At 42.0% G+C, this 20,927-nt stretch overlaps 1 protein-coding gene across 3 annotated transcripts in view; it reads left to right on the top strand.

Annotated features, from left to right (window-relative positions):
- camk2g2 (calcium/calmodulin-dependent protein kinase (CaM kinase) II gamma 2) overlaps positions 1-20,927 on the top strand; it is a 312,868-nt gene that overhangs the window by 258,729 nt on the left and 33,212 nt on the right. For 2 of the 3 annotated variants that reach the window (XM_067972475.1, XM_067972473.1), the window contains 3 exons: positions 2,393-2,433; positions 11,961-12,032; positions 14,343-14,387. In XM_067972475.1, the coding sequence (XP_067828576.1) occupies positions 2,393-2,433; positions 11,961-12,032; positions 14,343-14,387 (158 nt within the window). The remainder of the gene's footprint in view (positions 1-2,392; positions 2,434-11,960; positions 12,033-14,342; positions 14,388-20,927) is intronic. The other variant, XM_067972474.1, reaches the window with a different exon arrangement.

Below are 20,927 nucleotides of genomic sequence, written 5' to 3'. Positions count from 1 at the left end.
ATTGAAGGCAGGTCAGTCGCAACATTTAATGGAATGGGATAAAAACTTGAAGGAAAAATATTAGGAAAAGAGCAGAAAAATAGGATTAGAGTTGGTAGCTTTAATGGAGATGTGCTAGCACCAGCACAGGCACAGTGGGCCAAATAGCCTTCTGTACCAAGATTTCCATCATTCAGCAGCTACTCCTAATGTCAAAAAGGCAAATATCGACATTTTGTTAAAGAAATCCTAAGTACAGCACAATTGAGTTCTTAAAATGTTCCTTGATTCAGTAGCTGTTTCTGATACTTTGACAGGCTGGTTTTAGTATATAATATGACATTTAGAATGTAAATCAATAGACTTCAAATTGCAGGACATATTACAGATTGTTTCAACCCTTTTGAGGCTCTGCCATCTTTTTACAAGAGCACAGTTGAGTATCTCTGCCTCTCGATCCTAAAGCTGAATAATTTCAGCCATTTGCTTTATCATATACAACAAGTTAAAGTTGTAAAGCTCCTTGCATGTAACAAAATATCCAAAGATGCTTTGCTGGAGATCTCAACAGGAAGCAGTGGAGACAAAGTCAAAAGGCAGGTGTTGAATAGGCTTCGGAAGGAGGGAAGAAGTATTTACAAGCATTTCATATAGCTGCAGAGTGTGGAAAAAGGACAGCTGTAATTTCTAGGATAGAACTATTTAGATCCTTATTTGGCAAAAATAAAAGTGTTTATAAAATGATAATTGAATATGCTACAATATTCCAGCCTGATTTTTTTCCAGTAAGTTGTATTTTTTAAAAAAAGCAGAATGATCACGAGCAACATGTGATGAAAGCTAAAAAGTTGTAGTCTATTTTAAAAGTGCCCATCGTCTATTTGCAAACACTTTGATTCAAGCTCAGTTTCTAGGATACTTGGGCATTCCCAGTTTATAGATGGCAATCCCGATATTTCGCTCATACATCCACTCTTTGTGCTCTTGTTAAAGGATGACAATTATGGATAGCCCATAGATACCAATGTGAGATACTTAACAAGAGGTACCATATAGCTTCCTCCAGTTAATATGTGTAAAATGGGTTTCCCCGTTTCATACTCGCACTGATCCATTTACGACAGGAGGAAAGTATTTCACATCAATCCTCTTCAGAGAGTATTGGTCGGGGGGGGGTGCGGGGGAATTGGAATAATTTCAACACACACTTCACTCAGGAAGAACTGGTGAGCTAGGTTACTCTAGAATATGTTTTATAACAGTTAGAAGAACCCCAAACTGTGCCATCTCCAATCTTCTCATTTGCCACATATTCTGAGCGTGCATTGTCCCCATCTCATTCAACTAATGCTTCCCCTCAACTCTGTGTATTCAAGCTGCATGAAGATTGGTTGCCTGCCTAACATGTTTCATCATGTGGACAACCCCTTACTAAAAGGACTATTTCCCTGTAGCACACAAGTGGATGATGTATAAGTGGAAAAGTGGCTGTGATTCATACCCATACCGAGACATTTCACTCATAGATCCACTCCCTTTGGATTGTGGAATGTGATGCAGGAAAAAAAAAATGAGCATGTTAATTCTCGCTCAAAGTCTTGTTCCTTCTGGCAGGCCCTTAGGAAGCATTTTTGAACTGGTACACCACAAAACCTCCTTCACATTCTGATCTCCAGTAATGATTTATCTTTTACCTCGCTCTGTTCCTCTTCCCGTGTCCATTTAATTTTTCATTCGTTGGTGGTAATTTGTCAATTTGCTTTCAAATTTAGTTCCTTTGTGGAACCTTTGTTCTTTGGAGCTTGCATTTTCCCCATTTTCTGCTTTCCAGTATTCACCTTTGCCCTATACCGTATCTGGCCACTGCTCTGCATGCTTGACAGGGCATATAAGAGTGAGCACAGAACAGATTTCCCTATAGGACGGAGCAACCTGTTCGTGAGATAAGGGCAGGCCAGTTTCAGGTAAAGAGTGGCATGGCCATAACTGTACCTGTCTTAGTGGTTCCTATGGGCCTGCTTCATGCCATTCCCAACAATTAACACAAGACAGATGCATTTGGAATGAAATTGCTGTGAAAAAATACCTAAGTACTAAATATTGCAACTCAAACATCATTCTTTCTCCTCTATATTTCTTTCCTTTTTTTCACTGTGTAATTCATGAAAGGTAAGATTGAGACAGTAATTTCCATTACCTAACCAAATATGTTTGAACTTGCCCTTCAATTTGTGGTTTGCTCTAACACTGACAGTTTCCTTGCCTTTGATCATTAAAAAGCTATTAAATGCTCCAAAATCTTTTTTGTGCCAAATAAAATGATAGTCAGATTTGTTGCAAATAAATTCATCTTCAGAAACGAATCCATAACGCTATAAACATTCATACTGTTTTGTTTCATTTGATTTCACAGCAGCAAAGAATTTACTGAACAAGAAAACGGATGGTGTCAAGGTAGGTTCAAGGTTGTGTGAGTGTGTCCCATTTTCTAAGGATTATTTTCATTCTGTGTAAAACCTGCCATCATAGGTGAACAATATGGAGCAAACACTCAAAATGTAGTCGGTCTCTCAAAGCAAGATAGCTGGACCTCAGTTCATATGGAAGAGGTTTTTCGTTCCCTGTGTAGCCTCCAACATTGTTTCCTAGTGATAAATGGTTGCACATTGAAGTTGGATGCTCTCGCTAATTTATAGCTGCACTGCCTCAGCCTGATTTAGCTGTACTGTGGAACTCGAGAGCTGCATATGCACACTCACTCGCTGAACAGCCTTGTCTTTACCAGCCAGACTTTCTTTAATTTTGTAAAATCCCGACTGGAGGGATACGTCTTTTGTGTATTGTGGCTCTTCCTGACATCCCTGATTCACATGCAGCCTTTTTAAGGATTACAGATGTGTGCGAACAGGAATTGTACTCAGAACTGTAATGATTGTAGCAATTTGAATCGGTAAACCTGAGATTATGAGGATCTTATAGGGTTGGCAAACGCAATACGGCCTTTTCAATACAGCATTGTGCATGCATCTATTAGGGGCTTAAACTTCTTTTGGTTTCAAAGACAACCCTACCAGCCTCCCTTTCAATGACCTTTAATAGGCATTCACTTTGTAATTATGCTTAGTGCTTTCAGAATCGGTTATTAAAAGAATGATGGAACACTGTTCAAGTACAAATGACGGTTTGGATAATTGTGCATCCCTCTCCAAGTATAATTAGGACTGTGAAATAACAGTGTGTAAAAGCCGCACAATAGATTATGTAACGCAGAAATAAAAACATCTGTAGATTATTCTCATTAAGGAGATAACATTTAAAAGATATCCTACATTTAGTCAAATAAGACCTTAATTCAACGATCTCACTCCGAGGGGCCCCGGGATGGCTGTTTTGGGAAGTGGGAATACATCACACTCTTTCAGTACGGGATAACGCACATTGATGGAGTAGAGGAAGCTTTACTCTGCATTTAACCAATCTATACCTGACTTGGATGTGTTGAATCCTGAGACTAGGAGCAGAATTTTAACTTTGGAGAACGGGTAGGTTGGAGGCGGGGGAGGGTTGAAAATCGCATCAGTTTCAGTCCCAACTCCAACCCGCCCATTTCCGGTTTTCACCAAGGCAGGACGAGAGGTGGGCAACCAACCCGCTCCCAGGAGGCGGGTTAGTCACTAAAACCTTTCAAGGAGGCTGCGGGGCCTCCATTTTCAAAGGTTTTTCGATTTCAACCCCTGGGGGCCGGGATTCTCGGGCCTTTCTGGCATTGCTTGTGGGCCCGGAGGAGCAGGCGTGCTTCCCCCAGGCCCAACAAGCCTACCTGCAGCGGCCCCCCCTCAATGATCATGGACACCCCGCACCTGATCTCCGATTTCCCCCCCCCCCGCCTCCATGATTGTGGATCCCCACAATGACCCCTGATTTCACCCCCCCCCCCCCCAATGATCGCGGACCCCCCGCGATGACCCCCAATCCCCCCCCACAACGGTGACTGACTCCCCCCACCCCCTCGTGACCCCCATGCCCACCCATGCCCCACAATCCATACAATGAAAGACTTACCTTTTCACATCCTCTTCCTTGCTCTGCACCTGTCCGACTGAGGCCAGCCTGTCAATCAGGCCGGCCAGTCGGATGGCAAACTGACAAAAAAAGGACAGGGCTAGACAGACTGGATGCAGGGAGGATGTTTCCCCTGGTTGGGGGGTCCAGAATGAGGGGTCACTGTCTCAGGATAGGGGGTAGGACATTTAGGACTGAGATGAGGAGAAATTTCTTCACTCAGAGGGTGGTGAATTCTGTACCACAGAAGGCTGTGGAGGCCAAGTCACTGAATATATTTAAGAAGGAGCTAGATAGGTTTCTAGACACAAAAGGCATCAAGGGGTATGGGGAGAGTTGGAATATGGTATTGAAATAGAGGATCAGCCATGATCATATTGAATGGCGGAGCAGGCTTGAAGGGCCGAATGGCCTGCTCCTGCTCCTATTTTCTATGTCCTTACTACAAAATCGTAGTTCCAGGTTTGCTGTCTGTGATTTGACTTCGCCTCTTTCCCCGCTCCTGATTAAAATTACCCCCTAGGTGTCCAAAATGGAAATTATTCCCCAGCCCCGACAGTCCTCATTTTTCACACAAAGGCCACAAAACAATTATGTCAAAGAAGTAAAAACAAATTTGAGGAAGCAAAACCAGTAGCTCAGGCAGTTCAGCAAAGTAGTCTCCCTACTGGAAGCTGTTGAGGTCAAGTTCCAGAGGGGTCGGCCTGCTGTTGGTCAGGCTGACATGAAGCACCACTTAGATTTGGCATATTCCATCCCATAGTGGGGGGGGAGGAAGGCTGGAATCTTCCACCTGCCCCTGCCTCCCCTTTCCTACTGGCCGAGGATGTTTGAGGAGATGTTTATATTGGAGGAGGATTTATATTGTGTGACCTGCAAGGGCAGATACAAATAAAATCCTTACAGAGAATGTCATTAACATTACCCCAAATACCCAATTGAATAGATACTCTTGAAACTGGTAAGTATTCAATGGTGGGGGCTCAGATCAACCAACAATTTTAAACTTGATTTATTTCAGATATGCTTTAAAGTTTGAAAAATAGCCTTTTGAATAACTGTGAAGCTTTAAAATGACACCCTGGGAGACTAGCATACGAATGCTTAATATGCTTGTATGAAATTCCTTTTCCTGCCATTTTAAGTGAAATAACTACTATCCTGAAGAGTAATTTCAAGCAACTGAATGTTAAGTGTACCATCATCCTTACTTGTCTTATCAAAAGCATAAATTAAATAACTTGCCACTTTAACCCGTGAAAATAGAACTCTGGGGGGGTTAATGTAAAGGCTTCACATTTTCTGTGTTAACCTGCGTTAGAAGCATACGAAGTAAATTCTGTGTTTCCCAGGAAAAATAATGAAGGAATATTTACATGTTTTTCATTAAATGTCCCAACACATTGAATCCTCCACATTGTCATTGTTTTGCTGCATTTTTGTCTCGGAAATGCTACCCGTTGTTTTTATGTCATGTATCCATGCCAACCAAGGCAGCTAGACCCTTATTTTGCCTATATTTGAAGAAGCAGAATCTCTTTTTATTTTCTCGTTACCACAGATGCAGACACATTTCAAAAAGGTTTCTGTGCCTCCACCTTCCACAGCCAGCATTCACCTACCTGGCATTTTACTTTTTACTATTTGATCTCAGGATATGGACGATGCTGACATGGCTGCATTTATTGCCTGTCCTTCTCATCCTTGTGTTCAAATAGCTCCATGGCCTCGCCCCTCCCTATCTCTCCAGCCCTACAACCCTCCAAGATCTCAGCACTCCTCCAACTCTTGCACATCCTCGATTTTCATCGCTCCACCATTGGCGGCTGCGCCTTCAGCTGCCTCGGCCCTAAGCTCTGGAATTCTCTTCCTAAACCTCTCCATCTCTCTACCTCTCCTCCTTTAAATCGCTCCTTGAAACTCACCTCTTTGACCAAGCTTTTGGTCACCTGTCCTAATATCTCCTTATGTGGCTTGGTGTCAAATTTTGGCTGATAACGCTCCTGTGAAGCGCCTTGGGCCGTTTTTACTACGTTAAAGGCGCTATATAAACACAAGTTGTTGTTGTTCCTGGCAATTGAGTGGCTTTCTAGGCTACTTAAGAGGGCATTAAGGGTCAACCACGTAGAACGTGACTAGACCCACACGTAGGCCAATCCGAGCAGGTTCTCTTCCCTCACCTCCTTCGCCTGAAGGACATCAGTGAACCAGATGGAGTTTATATAACAATCCACCAGCTTTCAAAGTCATTGATTTCTTTCTGGTGCCAGCCCACAAATTACCAGAGTTATTGAATTCAATTTCACAATTTGCCATGCTGGGATTTGAACTCATCACCTCTAGGTATCACAACTGCTACACTACAGCCAGGAGAAGAGTTGCAGGCAACCTCCTTACAGCAATGCAGTCTTTCCCAAGCTTTTAATTGTTGAGAATTTTTCTTCTCGTGTCAGAGGTTTTCATTTGGAGGTAACGTCAGAATCCAGCACCATCTTGTACACCTGACCCACCGGACACACAGATATAAGGTACACAAAGGTACACGTGGGAGCCACCAACGCCATAATGATGCACCCCTGTCCTTCTATCTTCCACACTTCATACTGCTGCCAAACTGTACTTCCTCCACTTTAGTCTCACTTCAGATTTCATCCAGTATACCCAAGTGATTAAACTATCCACAAATGCCTAAGGAAACCTTGCACTTTTAAGGAGCAGCGAACAGGAAGATTATTAAGACGGGGCAAGATGGATGGGAGAATCGTTGTTGCTTTGTGGTGGAATCCTGCAGCTCACTGTAGAACAGACAGCCACTGAGGCTGAGCATTCTTATTATATTTCTTTGCGTGTATTCGTGATCAGTGTGAAAGACTGTGTTGGGAAATAGAATATTTGTCCATTTTATTACTCACTTGTATCACCCCTCCAGGACCAAACACAACACGCAACCCAAGGCTTCTCTCGCATTAATTTGCAAATATACTCAAATGTCCAAATTCCTCTGCTAGACCAGGATGATTCTTCCCCTCCTCCAAAAACAAGACTTGAATAAAAGCAGAATTACTGTCCAATATGAGGGGATTTTGCTACTGGGAACTGAGTTGGAAATTAGCTCCCCACTCCTATCAACTTCCCTCATGAAGACACTGTTTGGATCTGGTTTCACCAACATTGACAATCTGTAAGCCCTGACAGCGAATGTCAGTAAGGCTGAGAGAGAGAGAGAAAGAAGGAAATAAAAAAGTGATTTGTCAGACAGGCTTGAGTGTTGACTAAAATCTTATGAAGCCGAACTACTGGCCATCATATTTAATATTCCCTGTTAAAATATTGTTGTCACGTTTTACTCCCTTTGTTGCCCAGGTCAGTGCCCACTTGCACAGCCTCCTTCAGTTGGAGGGTCCAAGTTGCAACCTTCTCTACAACCTCTGCCAGTGACAATCTATCATCATCTAATTGAAGATTGCTTATGTAGCTGGGTGGAGAGACACAGTAGAATTTTTTTCTCCACATTAAAAGAACTAATGAAACCCAACACTGTTAAAGCTACCACATTTGATTGCAAAACCGTCCAGTTACCCAACTGTAAAGCAAACCCCATGACTATGATGTTGCGAGACACCTCTCATTACAATTTTTTAATATATGATAACCTCGAACGTTCTTAATGTAACATTTGTGCCAACTTTCAGACATTTCCTGTTGTTCAGCAGGGTAAGGATTGAAGAAACTAGATGGGCTGTACACATTCAGTATCCTCTTCTCAATTAAATGTTTGTACATCTGAGTTCTGGAGCTTACCTGGCATTACTGGGAATGAATTGTCACTGTTCAATGACCATTCGGAGTATCGTGGCAGAGGTCATACCATCTTGGGAGGGGAAGGAGAAATTGTGCAGCTGGTTCACCCAGTGCAAATATACCTCCCATTTGACACAATCTCACAACAATGTGCCAGCAGTCAGAGCAAAGCTGGTGATTGAGCCCATCCGACCTTCCAGTTAAAGGAGTTTGCATTCTCAAAGTATACAAGACAAGTCTTTGAATCTCTTGACATATAATTAACACGTTGTAGAAATTCTGTATCAGTATTAATCATAATTAGTTTTGAGCTGCTTTTGAACTGAGATCTGAAGGTGGGAAAATAGGAGCTTCAGTATGTATTGTGTAGCAACTAATCCATGGTGTTGGTTTCTAAAACTTAATGGCGATTTTTGTTGGAATAAAGTCATGGTTTAAAAATAAAATGGTAATTTTTTATTATCTACTATCAGAGTAAAGGCCAGGATCGACTCTTGCCAATATTAGCGTTTGTATGACGTTCCTCAGACTCGGTTAATGCCTCCACAAGTGGGTAAGAAATGCGATATGAAAGCTTAACATCGAGCTTCTAATCTCAGCAGCAGTCATTTATAGGTTCATGTTTGCTAACTGATCAAAATAGAAGTATAAGGAAGTCTGCAATGGTGTATTTCCCTATAACAATCAATAGTAGGAACCTAGGAACAGGAGAAACTTTCAGGCCATCTAGTCTGCCCCGCCAAATTATTAGCCATGCCAGGTCTAACTTTTTAATTCGATTTCTTTGCCCTTTCCCCATGCATTCTGAATGTCCTTATATCCACCGTGCTTTCAAATGGCTCTATTGCATCAGTGAGCCTCTAGGGCAGTGTATTCCTCATTCTCCTAACCCTTTCTGTGATGACGTCTTTCCTGGATTCACTTTTAACTGGCTTGGCTCAAATTCTAATCTTTCGTCCCCCTTGTTCAGGATTCCCCTGGTAGAACGAACGGTGTATCCAATTACCTGGTCAATTCCCTTCATTATTTTACATTCCTCAATCAGCTCGCCCCATAAGCCTCCTCATCTCCAGGGAATAAAATCCAAATTGAACTTGTATAACAATATAAAAAGAGGGTGTACCCTGCATTCTAAGGTGAGATTGGAATGAGTCATTCTGTTTTCTAGTAGGGCCAGTTAAATAAGTAAAAATGCAGATACCTGAGAAACACACAATTTACCTTGGCAGTAGATTAGTTCTTTCCTTTTGTTGGTCCTAAGTTGTAGTTGTGATCCATCTGTCCCTCCACAACAATCTTTGTGCTTTTCATATCTAACCAGTGGAAATTTCTTGTTCTTTTCCTTCTCTCTTATTGAACTGTTCAGAAAAGGAAGTCCAGTTCCAGTGTTCATTTAATGGTGAGGATCTTTTGCAACTTGAAAATTTTCACCACATCTTTTTTAAGTCTTGTGATCATCAAATATACGCAACATCCCATCATTTTACCATCTCATCCAGCGGTGTTACCAGGGCAGATTTAAGAGTGCCCTTTATTGTTTATTGCCGTACTCATCCTGTCTCGTATTGTCCTGTGTTCTCTTACCCACCGTAGCCATTTGTAGGGGCATAAAAGCACCAGTTTTGAGATCGTACTGATGCTTCTACCTTCATCATTTCTTACTTTAACATAAAATGCCGCTTCTCCTCACCGGACGAGAGCGCACAAGAGTCCTGCATGCAAACAGCTTTGATCCTTTAAAGACTGCGACAGTATTGTTTGCATTAAAATACCAATCTTTAGGCTTGTCTGACAGCAATTAGCAGTGGTTATACTTGTCACCGAGTTACCCCAAGCATAAATATAGTTTCACAGGACGTAGGACTTTGTGCCTGAAGCCTCCTCACTGGTACAGTTCAACCTGGTTAGCAAAAAAACCTGGTTTACCAAGAAACATCATCCTTGGATCGGATTATAATAACCTGCAAAGAATAATTGCCAGTTTAAATTACAGAATGAATTGAACCAAACGGAACAGAAATCATGGAGCAAAAGTAAGCCCATTTCAAGCAGAATTGATTAAGTAGCCACATGGTGCATCCAAGTTAAATGTGGCCACATTTAATCATTTGAAAATAGCAGTTGAAGGGGAGTGGTGGGCTCAGGGTGCTGTTCATCTACCCCACAGACCTGGATTTGAGTCCAGTCCAACCCGAAAGGGTGACCGTTCCCTCGCTAATTGCACCAAGGATCCTCCATGAAACTAATACAAAGTGGTTCGGCGGTCCATACGATGGCTACCCATTCGGCATTATTTCGACGATGAGAGGCCACAGGTTGGCCGGCATGGAAACATGGAACTGTCAAGTTGACACAGCAGAGGGTCATCTTCTGAAGCTGGGGTTAAGCCACTTTGTGCAAGCAGAATACAGGGAGCAGTGTAAAGACTTGGAAGTCCATAATATTGACATTGGATATACAAAAAGAAAATAAAAACTTGTGCCCCAGTATGAATATCCCGAGCACTGACGTGCACAATGCTTTCACGATCGATAATTAGATTGGGAAAACAAAAGCTAACTGGAGAAAACGTTCTCAGATGAGGAATTCTATCTGAACCGATTCAACGGGGAGTCATTTGGCAAATTCAAATCCAGTGCATGGATCAAAGATGCATTTAACTAGAACTGACAAGTGTAGCTATTGTTAATTACTGTCCAATTATGTCATCCTTTACTTTGACAATGTGGTTTTCGAGTGTTTTTTGGACATTGGAAATTAATTTTTGCATTTCTTATATGACAGAAACCACACGTATTTGGAAATCCGCAGAGGATGTTGGGTAGTCAGAGCGTTAATGGGGAGAGCGAAGGGGGAGTGGCCAAAATGTTACAGCCATAGACCATCCAAAACTGTGAATAGGGTCAAGGAGTCTGTGTTCTGTCTGCTGTAGCATCAAACCTTTGACTGATTAACAATATCAAAGATGGCAGTAGAAAGAGTCAGTGTGTGTTTTTTCTTAAACATGAAAGACATGGACAGTTTTAAGAATGTATTCTCACAGTGACCCTCTGAACAGTCTGTCCCCCTGATAAATATTGGCCAGGACAGAGGGGATCTCCCCTGCTCTTCTTCCAATAGTGCCGTGGGATCTTTTAGATCAACCTGAGAGGGCAGACAGTGCCTCGGTCAGTGTTGCACTGGAGTGTCTGCCTGGATTCCCTGGAGTGGGACTTGAATCCACGACCTTTTGACTCCGTGGCGAGAGTGCTACCCACTGAGCCATGGCTGCCTAATGAAAGTTACGTCAAATACAGGCAGCACACAGTGCACCGAATGTACCCTTCACAATAATACAGCAGTTCAAAGCTGCTACTGAGCACCTTAAAGGGTTAAATCTTGGGTTTTCACATTTAACTCATTGATGGATTTTCTCCCTGAAGCAAATAGTATTTCCCCGCCTGTCAAGAGGTTCTGTAAACCGATACATAAAAAGGTACATAAAAAATTGGCGATAAGTTTTTGTTCTTCGTTAAATCCCTCTAAAGTAAGAGATGCACTCATTCACCAGTAGAATATGATTTGTGGAACGTGAGTAAAAATGTGAGGACAACTTAGGAACAGGAGTAGGCCATTCAGCCACTCGAACCTGTTCTGCCTCGCATGGTAAGTCTGAGGGAAAAGTACTGGAATTGAATCAATGTGTTACAAAATCTGTGTGTCCCAGTACAAAGATAAAATTAACAGTGTGGTGTGACTCCAACACTCTTGTAGCTGGGGAATTAACACTTTTGTTGTGGCAGATTTTATCCCTTGAAGTAATTGGTTGCACAGCAATACTTGAAATGTGGATGAATACCCCTCTGCTGTGCAGTGGAACCCTGCCGGCCTTCTGGGGTTTTGTTTGATTGGTATTAATAATCACTGATAAATGGCTGGTAAATATAGTGGCTGACTTCCCAAAAAAACCTTTCATATTTCCACCCCCCCTCTCCCCACCCCCCAAACTTGAACGTAGCCAAGTGCAGCTGAATCGGGATCTGAAGGAGGTTGAACGTTGCTGTATCGCAATTTTCGAAGTCGGTGTAACGATGTTTCCATACGTTTTGAAAGTTAATAACCCTTTGTTTTCTGCCCAGCCACAGACAAACAACAGCAAAAACAACGTAGTGAGCAGTCCAAAAGAAAACACTACTTCACCAGCCACAATGGTACTTGCCAACTCCTGTTGTTTCCTTCATGTCATAATTTTGCTTCGATGCAGTCATGTCTTGTGTGTGTTGGTTCTTTTTTCCTGGGGACGGTCCATATTGCAGTAAAGACCTCAGCTAATTATTTTTGCCTCTTTCCTCTCGATGTGTGCTAAATATTATTGGGTTATATGCTCCATGTTTCTTTTGTGGCATTTGGTACAAGGCAGAAATGACAGTGGGTGTTGTTAGCGTAAGATCATTGACATGTTCATATCAAATCCCTCTCTCTGCTCTCTTAAGAAGAAGCATTTATTTTAACAAAAGCAAAATACCAAGGATGCTGGAAATCTGACACAGAAACATAAACCGCTGGAAAACACTCAGCAGGTCAGGCAGCACCTGTGGAGAGAGAAACAGAGCTAGCGTTTCAGGTCGATGACCTTAGCGTCTCAACTGGAAGATATTAGAGATGATCAGCTTTTGAGCAAGTGCAGAGCCAGGGAAAAGGGGGCAGGAAAAGAACAAAAGGAAAAGGCCCATGATAGGCTGGAGGGCAGGAGTGATTAAAGGGTAAAAGTGATGATGGTGCAAGGCAAAAAGGGGGTGGTAATGAGACATGTAGAGAAACAAAAAATAGGTCCAGATGAGGTGTAAATGGTTACAGCAGAATTAGCAGAGCGGGAGGGAAGCCTGGAAAACCTGGCAAAGCGGAGAGGGTTGCTGTGGCCTGGGAATGTAGCTGAAGACAGGGAGACCCCAGGGGTATGGACCTCCTCCATCGGCCGTGTCCCGATAGGGGATCTCCACTCCAAGCACCAGCCCACGCCTCCCCCACTCCCAGTGGCTCTGGTGCTGCCATCCACCATCACCAGCACCTGCTGTCCAAGAGAAAGTGGGAGCAGTGTTTAAGATCTTTAATTTAGGATGGTTACGGCTTCTATTAAAGTCATATGGAGAAATGTGATACAGTTGCCTTAGTGTTTGTACAATAACAGCAATGATAATATATAACCATATTGTTGTATGGATGATAAATATTGTAAAAGACAGTTGGGTATATTTTCCAATCTGTTCACATTCGAGCACATTAAGAGTTTATACAGGTACAAGCCAATCAAAAATAACATACCCCAGTATTTTCAGATATATTGGTCACTTAAAGGGACATGCATTGGAAGTAATTATATATTTATAGTCTTGGGATTACACTGAGTGATATTATCATATAACCACTTAACAGACTTGTTTACAATTCTTTTATCCACTATTTTATCAGAGGGGTTAATCAGTTTAAAATAAATGTCTCCATTGAAATAGTAGACAGAGGGTTTTTGTAATAACGCTCAGTGTAACTTCTGGCCTTGACCTTAAAGGAACAGTACAACTGCAAAAGTTTCAAAACTGAAGCAAAAATAATCCGAATGAGATTAGCTTGTGTTTTCACTCTGCTAAAATTATTTTTGCTCCATTCTTTGAACCACGGAAAGAGCGTAAGTGTAAACAAAACCGGAAACTGCTGAAAGGGCACGGCAAGTCGATCAGCATCTGAAAAAAGAATAGCAGGTAATAGTTCATGTGTGGCCCTCGAAACACAGAAAAGCCAAAATGTTAACCCACCTTTCTCCTTCAGATGCCAGTCGACAAGCAGAGCATCGGCATCATTTCCTGGTTTTATTTCAGATTTGCAGAATTCATAGTTTTTTTAACTGATAGAATTTAACCTCAATCTGCTATCATTCCACACGAGTCTTGAGTGTTTGCAAGTAACAAGTTCCAGTAGATGTCGGGTTAAAGTCATCCAAGTTCCTGGAACTTGTTCAATTTGCTTGTGCCGTTTAAATTACTCCTTGTTGTTGCCCATGTCGATTGGGTCAATTGGCAGTTACCACAACTCGATATATCCAAAGTGGACAGAATCTTCTGCAAGCTTTGTGGAGATCTGTGAACTCAAGTCACTACGGCCAGTGCACTTCCTGGATTTGTCAATTTCATACTCGCGTGTGGTTACAAATCTGTATCTGAAGAATGGAAGGATTAGCAATGAGCTTCTCAGGCCAGCCATCCAGCTACTGGAGGTTGAAAGTCTCAGGCTCAAAGTTTCTAAAGAGATTGTTACATCTTCAGAATTAACCTGTCATTTCAATGCCTTTTTTATATAAGAAGGGATCAACCAATGTATTATAAAGCTTAACGTGTTTAACTTAAAAAAAAAACCCAACTGTGATAGTTTTGTTCCTGATTTTGAAAAAATAAGCTAGATGTCACTGAAATGTTGGGCTGAAAGATTTATCCATTAAAGCTCTCTTCTTTCCTGCCTTGTCTACTCAGGAACCACAGACAACAGTAGTCCATAATCCCACAGATGGCATTAAGGTACCAGTTTGAAGTCTGTTTTTCATACTATTCATGAAAACTGTTCCCATATTTGAAATTCCAGTGATTTACTTATATTTACTCATTTTTTTTTCCCTGTTGAAAAGGTGATACTTGTGGCGGGTTTGGGGGGGGGTCCTAGTTTTAATAAGCAGGTTTCAGTGATGTCGCCCTCGCCATGTGTAAAATATCCAGGACTTCGGATTACCCCCAGTAGCACCTTCACTTGCAACTGTCCAACTTGCTCCTCAAAATTCCTCATTAACGGCTCGAAGGTAAGTCCCAAGGGGGATGGGAGCGATCACAGGCCAGCTGCAACCCCTGGGAGTGCTGTGGAGCCAGAAGAAACATTCCTGCTCCTCCTGACTCCACATCAAACTTTGAATCAAACCATTTAACCTCCTCCTGCCAAGTGTTCATATTATACTACAAGTACGATATCATTTTTGGATAAGAATATGAGGGGTCCTGATAGAGTAGATGGGGAGAAACTGTTTCCACTGGCAGGTGGGTCAGCAACCAGAGGACACAGATTTAAATTAATTGGCAAAAGAACCAGAGGGGAGATGAGGAGAATTTTTGTTTACGAGTTGTTCTGATCTGGAATGCGCTGCCTGGAAGCAGATTCAGTAATAACTGTCAAAAGGGAATTGGATAAATAGTTGAAAGGGAAAAAAAATTTCAGGACTATGGGGAAAGAGCAGGGGAGTGGGACTAATTAGATAGCACTTTCAAAGGGCCGGCACAGGCACGGTGGGCCGAATGGCCTCCTCCTTTGCTCGATGATTCTACGAATAAATGCAATTTTTAAATTGTACTCTTATGTAAGATTAATACTGAATATCATAAGTGCAAAGGCCAGATTGATAGGTACCATTTATTTTTACGAGGCAGTTTTATCTGGAGTGGTTTAGTCACCATCTTGACAGTCCTCCAAATGACAATTTTAAAATTAGAGGCAAGCACAGACTAAACAGGGTCAGAGTCAAAGCTTAGCATTACAGGCTTACCACTCGGAGCCTGTGACAGTGACGACATGTCCACTGTCTCTGGGTTTGAAGTTGGTAGAGCATCCTTTTTACTAAAGGAGTCTACAACCTTTCATTGTGGTTAAATAGTTAAGTATTTACAGTCCCCGGTAACCATGGAGCTTCAAGTTTTAACTAGTGGCAGAGCGAGTTATTTTAATCTTTTGTCTGTCGTAACTGCAAAGATCAAGGAACAGTCAAGCTGGAGAGTTCCACACCTCGGCATCTGAATAAATAAGGATGTGAAATAAATAAATGGATCCCATCATCGGTGTGAAATGAAATTCCACAATATTGTGTATAAAATTTTGAATGATGTATTCTGTTTCACATAAGAGATGGGATTTTTAAAATTAATTTGTTCTGAGATGTGGGCCACACTGGCAAGGCCATATTTATCGTCCAACCCAAATTCCCTGAGAAGGCGGTGGTGGGCCTTCTCTTCGAGCCACTCTAATCCTTGTGGTAACAGTGCTCCCACAGTGGTGTCAGGTAGAATTAGGTTGGAATTCCAGGATATTGACCCAGCGACAGTGGAGGAACGATGATATAATTCTAAGTCCGGATGGTGTGTGACTTGGAAGGGGGACTGAAGATGATGGGCTTCTCATCTTGCTGCTCTCGTCCATCCTGGTGATGGAAGTCACAGGTGCTGTTGGAGTAAGCTTGTTGAATTCCTGCACTGCGTCCTGTAGATAGTTACAATGTTGAACGTTGCACTTATTTTCTATGCTAAAGCACCTCGATTTAAGACAGTGTATGGAAATGTCGAGAATGTACCAGTGAAGCTGGTCCAGTTCTACTTCATGCAAGAGTGACAACCTTGCATTTCTATAGTTCTCCTCTTGTGCAGGAAGACATCTCGAGGGACTTCTACACTGGGATTTGGCTCACGGCGTCTCTGCTGTGAAATCTGCTTTTCATAGAACGGCTGCAGAATTCTAGACCCAGTTTGACAGCGTAAACACCAGGAGCTGGCTCACGGAACACCAGATGCCTGGAATCTGACTTAAAACAGGACCAATATAAAAGTGGCTTCAAAGCACTTTACATTGAGCAGGACAAAACAGTGGATCCCCCGAGCAGGAGAAGACGGGAGGAGGGTTAGAGTAGGGGGGGGGGTGAAGGTGGGGTCAAAAAGGAGAGAACTGAAACAGCAGAAGGATCCAGGAAGGGAGTGCCAGACAAGTGTATTCACGGACAGAATGGTCAGTGATGGCAAAGTTAGGGGCTGGTGCTTTTGGAGATGAGGCTGGAGAAGATCATTGCTGTGGAGTGATGCCCATGTTAGATTGTTTGTAGTCCGGCAAGTCATTTAACGGGCTACCCCACTTACATCATAATCCAACACCATAACCTTCTGTGAGATTAGACTTCCATACTTTTTTATGCAGGAGCCTTAAAGAGCTTGAAAACTAATGCTGAAGTCTGGTGAGAAGATTAGCCGCAGTTCGAAAAGTCTTTGTGTTGTGTGAATTCTTCCGAACTCTATTGGAAATTCCAGCTTTTGTTCAAAAGTATGACGGTATCGTCGTTTTTGTGTTACTCTAAAGCTGCTTTTATACTGGGCTAGCAGCCAGAGTTCCCCATGCTAGGGATCTCGCACAGCTGATGGCAGGGTACCCAAGGTAAACTCGCCGGATTCACTAAGGCTGGTTATAAACAAAAAAACCCGGCAGCTGACCTTAGTAAATGCGGCAAGTTTAGCTCGCCACATGAGACCTACAAGCTGCTCTTATCTACCCCACTAAGACCAACCTCAAAGCAGCGAGATCAACATTTATCCCTCAATCAACATCACTTTAAAAACAGATTATTTGGTCATTACCTCATCGCTGTTTATGGGATCTTGCTGTGTGCAAGTTGGCTTTCACTTGCACTTCAAAAGTATTTCATTGGCTGTAAAGCGCTCTGGGGGCGTCCTGAGATCATGAAAGGCGCTATATAAATGCAAGTCTTTTTTATTAGTGTATCATGAAAAGAGTGACTAAATACCGATAATTTTGACTTAAGTTTGACAAAAAGAAAGATTTTCATTTACATAGCTCTCAAAAACATCTCAAAGTGCTTCACAGCCAATGAATTGCCTTGAATTACAATCACTAGTTACTGCTCTCACTGAAAGACAACAAAACAAAGAAAACAGTTTGGTTTTGTGTAACTTATAGGTAGCACATACATTGATATAGCATGCTAAGGTGTCAAAACTTGATCACACAATGAATTCCTTTGAAGCGCAGTCATTGTTACATGGTTCAACCTGGCAGCTGTTTTACGCACAAGATCCCACATATTGCAATGAGATGAATGACCAGTTAATTTTGATGGTGATGTTCAAGGGGTGAATGCTGGCGAGGACACTGGGATTATCCCCCATCTTCTCCATATGGTCCCATGGGATCTTCAACATCAACCTGAACCACTAGAATAGGCAGACAGGGCCCCAGTTTAACACCTCACGTGAAAGACGGCATCTCCAATAATGCAGCATTCCCTCAATACTACACTGAAGTGTCAGCCTAGATTACAGCAACTACTTTAATGTACTAGGCTCAAAAAAACAGTCATTTGTATTATACTTAAGTGGTTGCCTAAGCATCAGTTCAACACCCCGAAGCCATGGTAAAAGACCATCCTTTATATCATATCAGCCATGTCTCCACTAGAACCAACATTACTCACCCAGGTGTGCAACTGAGCATAACAGCTTGCATTCCAACACATTAGTCATAGGGACTTTAGCACACTGCTGTTTTGGATGTTTTCTTATGTGAAAGTGCTAATTTGCCAAAAAAAGCCTTTGAATTAAATTAGGAAGTTGCACCTAGAGATAATGTGTTTGAAATTCAGCAAACATCGATATTATAGAATTCTTTGTTTTGTATGCTTTGAGTCATTTTTCCAACCTACACTGGAACTCTCAGTTGGTACATTTTCTGAATTTAATATAATGCGTATTGTACTGAATACATTTGCATTAATTTAGATATCTGTTCCTTGCAGAGTTTTTCTTGGTAGATCTCTATAGATCTGCTTTATTGTAATACATTCCTCCTGAATCTTAAATACTAGCACTGTCTTTCATTCCTGGAGGTCTAACTGTAGTTAAATAAGGAATGATAACATTCACCATCTGTCGAGGGACTATTAGGGTCCTTTAACTGCAGCCTCGATGGCATGGTCAATAAGTTCAGTGTCCAATTTAAAACTGACCTTTTTAGCTGAATGGCCTAATCCTGTTCCTATGTCCCCATTGCCTCCCTTCCCGAGTTAGCAATATAGTTTGAAATAAAAACAGAAAATGCTGGAAAGAATTAAAAGGGTTTTTTTGTTCTTTTTGGATTAAAAAAAAGTGTAAAACTCCAACAGACGAGGGTGGGTGTGATGCTCCCTTGTGGACCCTACATCTTTAGAGCAGATGGTAACACTAGCTGATCTCGACTTACTCAAAGTTAGTGCCTCCCTAGACTTGTTCACGAGGGCCTGGAAGCCAAAACACTGTGACATCAAACAGTAACTTTGTGTTTTGTGCATCAGTTTGAATTGTGACCTGAATTGATGAAAAATAATTGTCGTCAGCATGTGCACGTTTATGCCTGTCGCCTGTATGTCTGATCTCACTGTACCTTTCAGTTTGCCTTCTCTCTTAGTGGGAAAAAGCTGATCACAGTCGTGCCAACCACGCTGGCTAATGGGAGAAAAGTGGTGTCTAAGTTGGGCAGAAAGTATCATAATGTAAAAGCATGGCTAGCAAAGGACAATCGGCCACCGGTAGCCTGTCTTCCTTAAGTTGATAAGTGTGTGAAGATTTCCAACGGTTTCTCGGGCTGTTCTCTAGCAGAATTAGTGCCCCCGGTAATTAAGGATACATATTGGCAAAATTGTCCCAAAGTTGTCATCTATAGTCACAAGGAACTCATTATAACAAATATCTTTACAGCACAGCGTGTAAACGATTTTGTTATTCGGTAAGAGATCGTTGATAAGAGATGAGCCAGAGTTGCAATCACTGGGGAGAAAGTAATTATTACAATAATATTTCAAATAAACCTTGAAAATAGCCCGAGAAACTAAGAACTGGTTTTGCTTTAAGTCGTGCCAATTACTTTAAGGATTGATACTTTTACGTTTTAAAGATAGTCGCAGGATTTCTGCAAAGATTAATGGTTGCGATTTTCCCCGATAACCCTCCAAACAACGCCAACTTGCGACAGACCATTAAGGAATCGCCCATTTCACAAATGACGAGGTACAGATAAGGTAGAAGTGTTTACTGCTTATAAATCGAACAGTAAAAGGAATTCAACTCCTTTCGGCAAACCTCATGAACAGTAAACAAACCTCTCATCGTCAGGAGTATTTAATGGATAAGAGCTGCTTATTTGAAGTGCAGTGACCCGGTGAATTGGATGGAGTGCAGTCCTTCCACGGACTGTGACTTGTGTTACCAAGTCTAGCCTGGTACCAAGCACCATCACCGCGATGGATGCAGGAACTAATAGCTTTATTTTCACCTGTAGCAGCTCCAATTAAATTATTCATGTCCTTGGGAGGTAATTAACTAAATCTAAGCATGAATTACCTCGGGGATAGAAAGAGGAACCAAATATCAGGCAGGGTTCTAGCTCCTGATTTTGCTATCCAGTGACCACCACCCCCACCCACCTTGGGATTGGCTCCCAAGGTTGAAGAGCCAAGTATCATACAGAGTGGTGATATGAATAACGGCTACATTGGTGCCCAGGGACCTGTACCCTAGCAAGGAGTTAAAACCGTAAGGAGAGAAAACTGAAAGGAGAAGAGAAAAAGCATCTGAATATTGCACTTGCAACTTTTGCAAAAACTCCATTAAAACTGGAAGGTCTCAGATTGTATTATACTTTGAAATTTTCAAAACCCACCCCAAGCTGCAGCCGTCGAGGTGCCTTTGCATAAATCCTTTAATGTATGTTTGTAAATTGTATTGTGTGTGATCTCAGGATGTGCATGTTGCAGCTCTGTGCATCTGCATGCTTTCCAAAAGCGTTCCTGCATGGTTTGACTCTGGGTACCAATGGTCCTCCACTGAAACAAATCTCCCAACCGCGAATACAATGCTGTTTGATTACAGTTGACAGTTTTGACATTTGTTGCCATGACTGGGCATTTATTACATAATTCATATGGAGTTGATGTCACAAACATTATCAGGAACAGATCTACAGGAATTTTGGATACATGACAGGTGAATATTTCTTTTCAGTAGAAAGCGGAATTCATAACTTTGAGGAAAACTGGTTTTCTCTCTGGGTGCTATTTGTCAGAATTGCAGTGCACGCATAAGTTTAGCTGGATCTTGAAGACCATGTGTAGGGACACAATCATTTTGAAATGCTGAGCCCCTTAAGTAGCACACGCCTTCTGTGTTTTAAGTGATTACAGAATGGTCCTTAGTTCAGGCATGACAACCAGCAAAGGGACGATTGTGGAATGTGGCTGCTGAGGGGAAGGCAGAAATGTACCCGTTTCCCTC

Source organism: Heptranchias perlo, chromosome 36 (assembly GCF_035084215.1).
Source record: "Heptranchias perlo isolate sHepPer1 chromosome 36, sHepPer1.hap1, whole genome shotgun sequence".
NCBI lineage: Eukaryota > Metazoa > Chordata > Chondrichthyes > Hexanchiformes > Hexanchidae > Heptranchias > Heptranchias perlo.
Note: the sequence above shows the minus strand (reverse complement) of the source record. Positions and strands in the feature narration are given on the sequence as shown.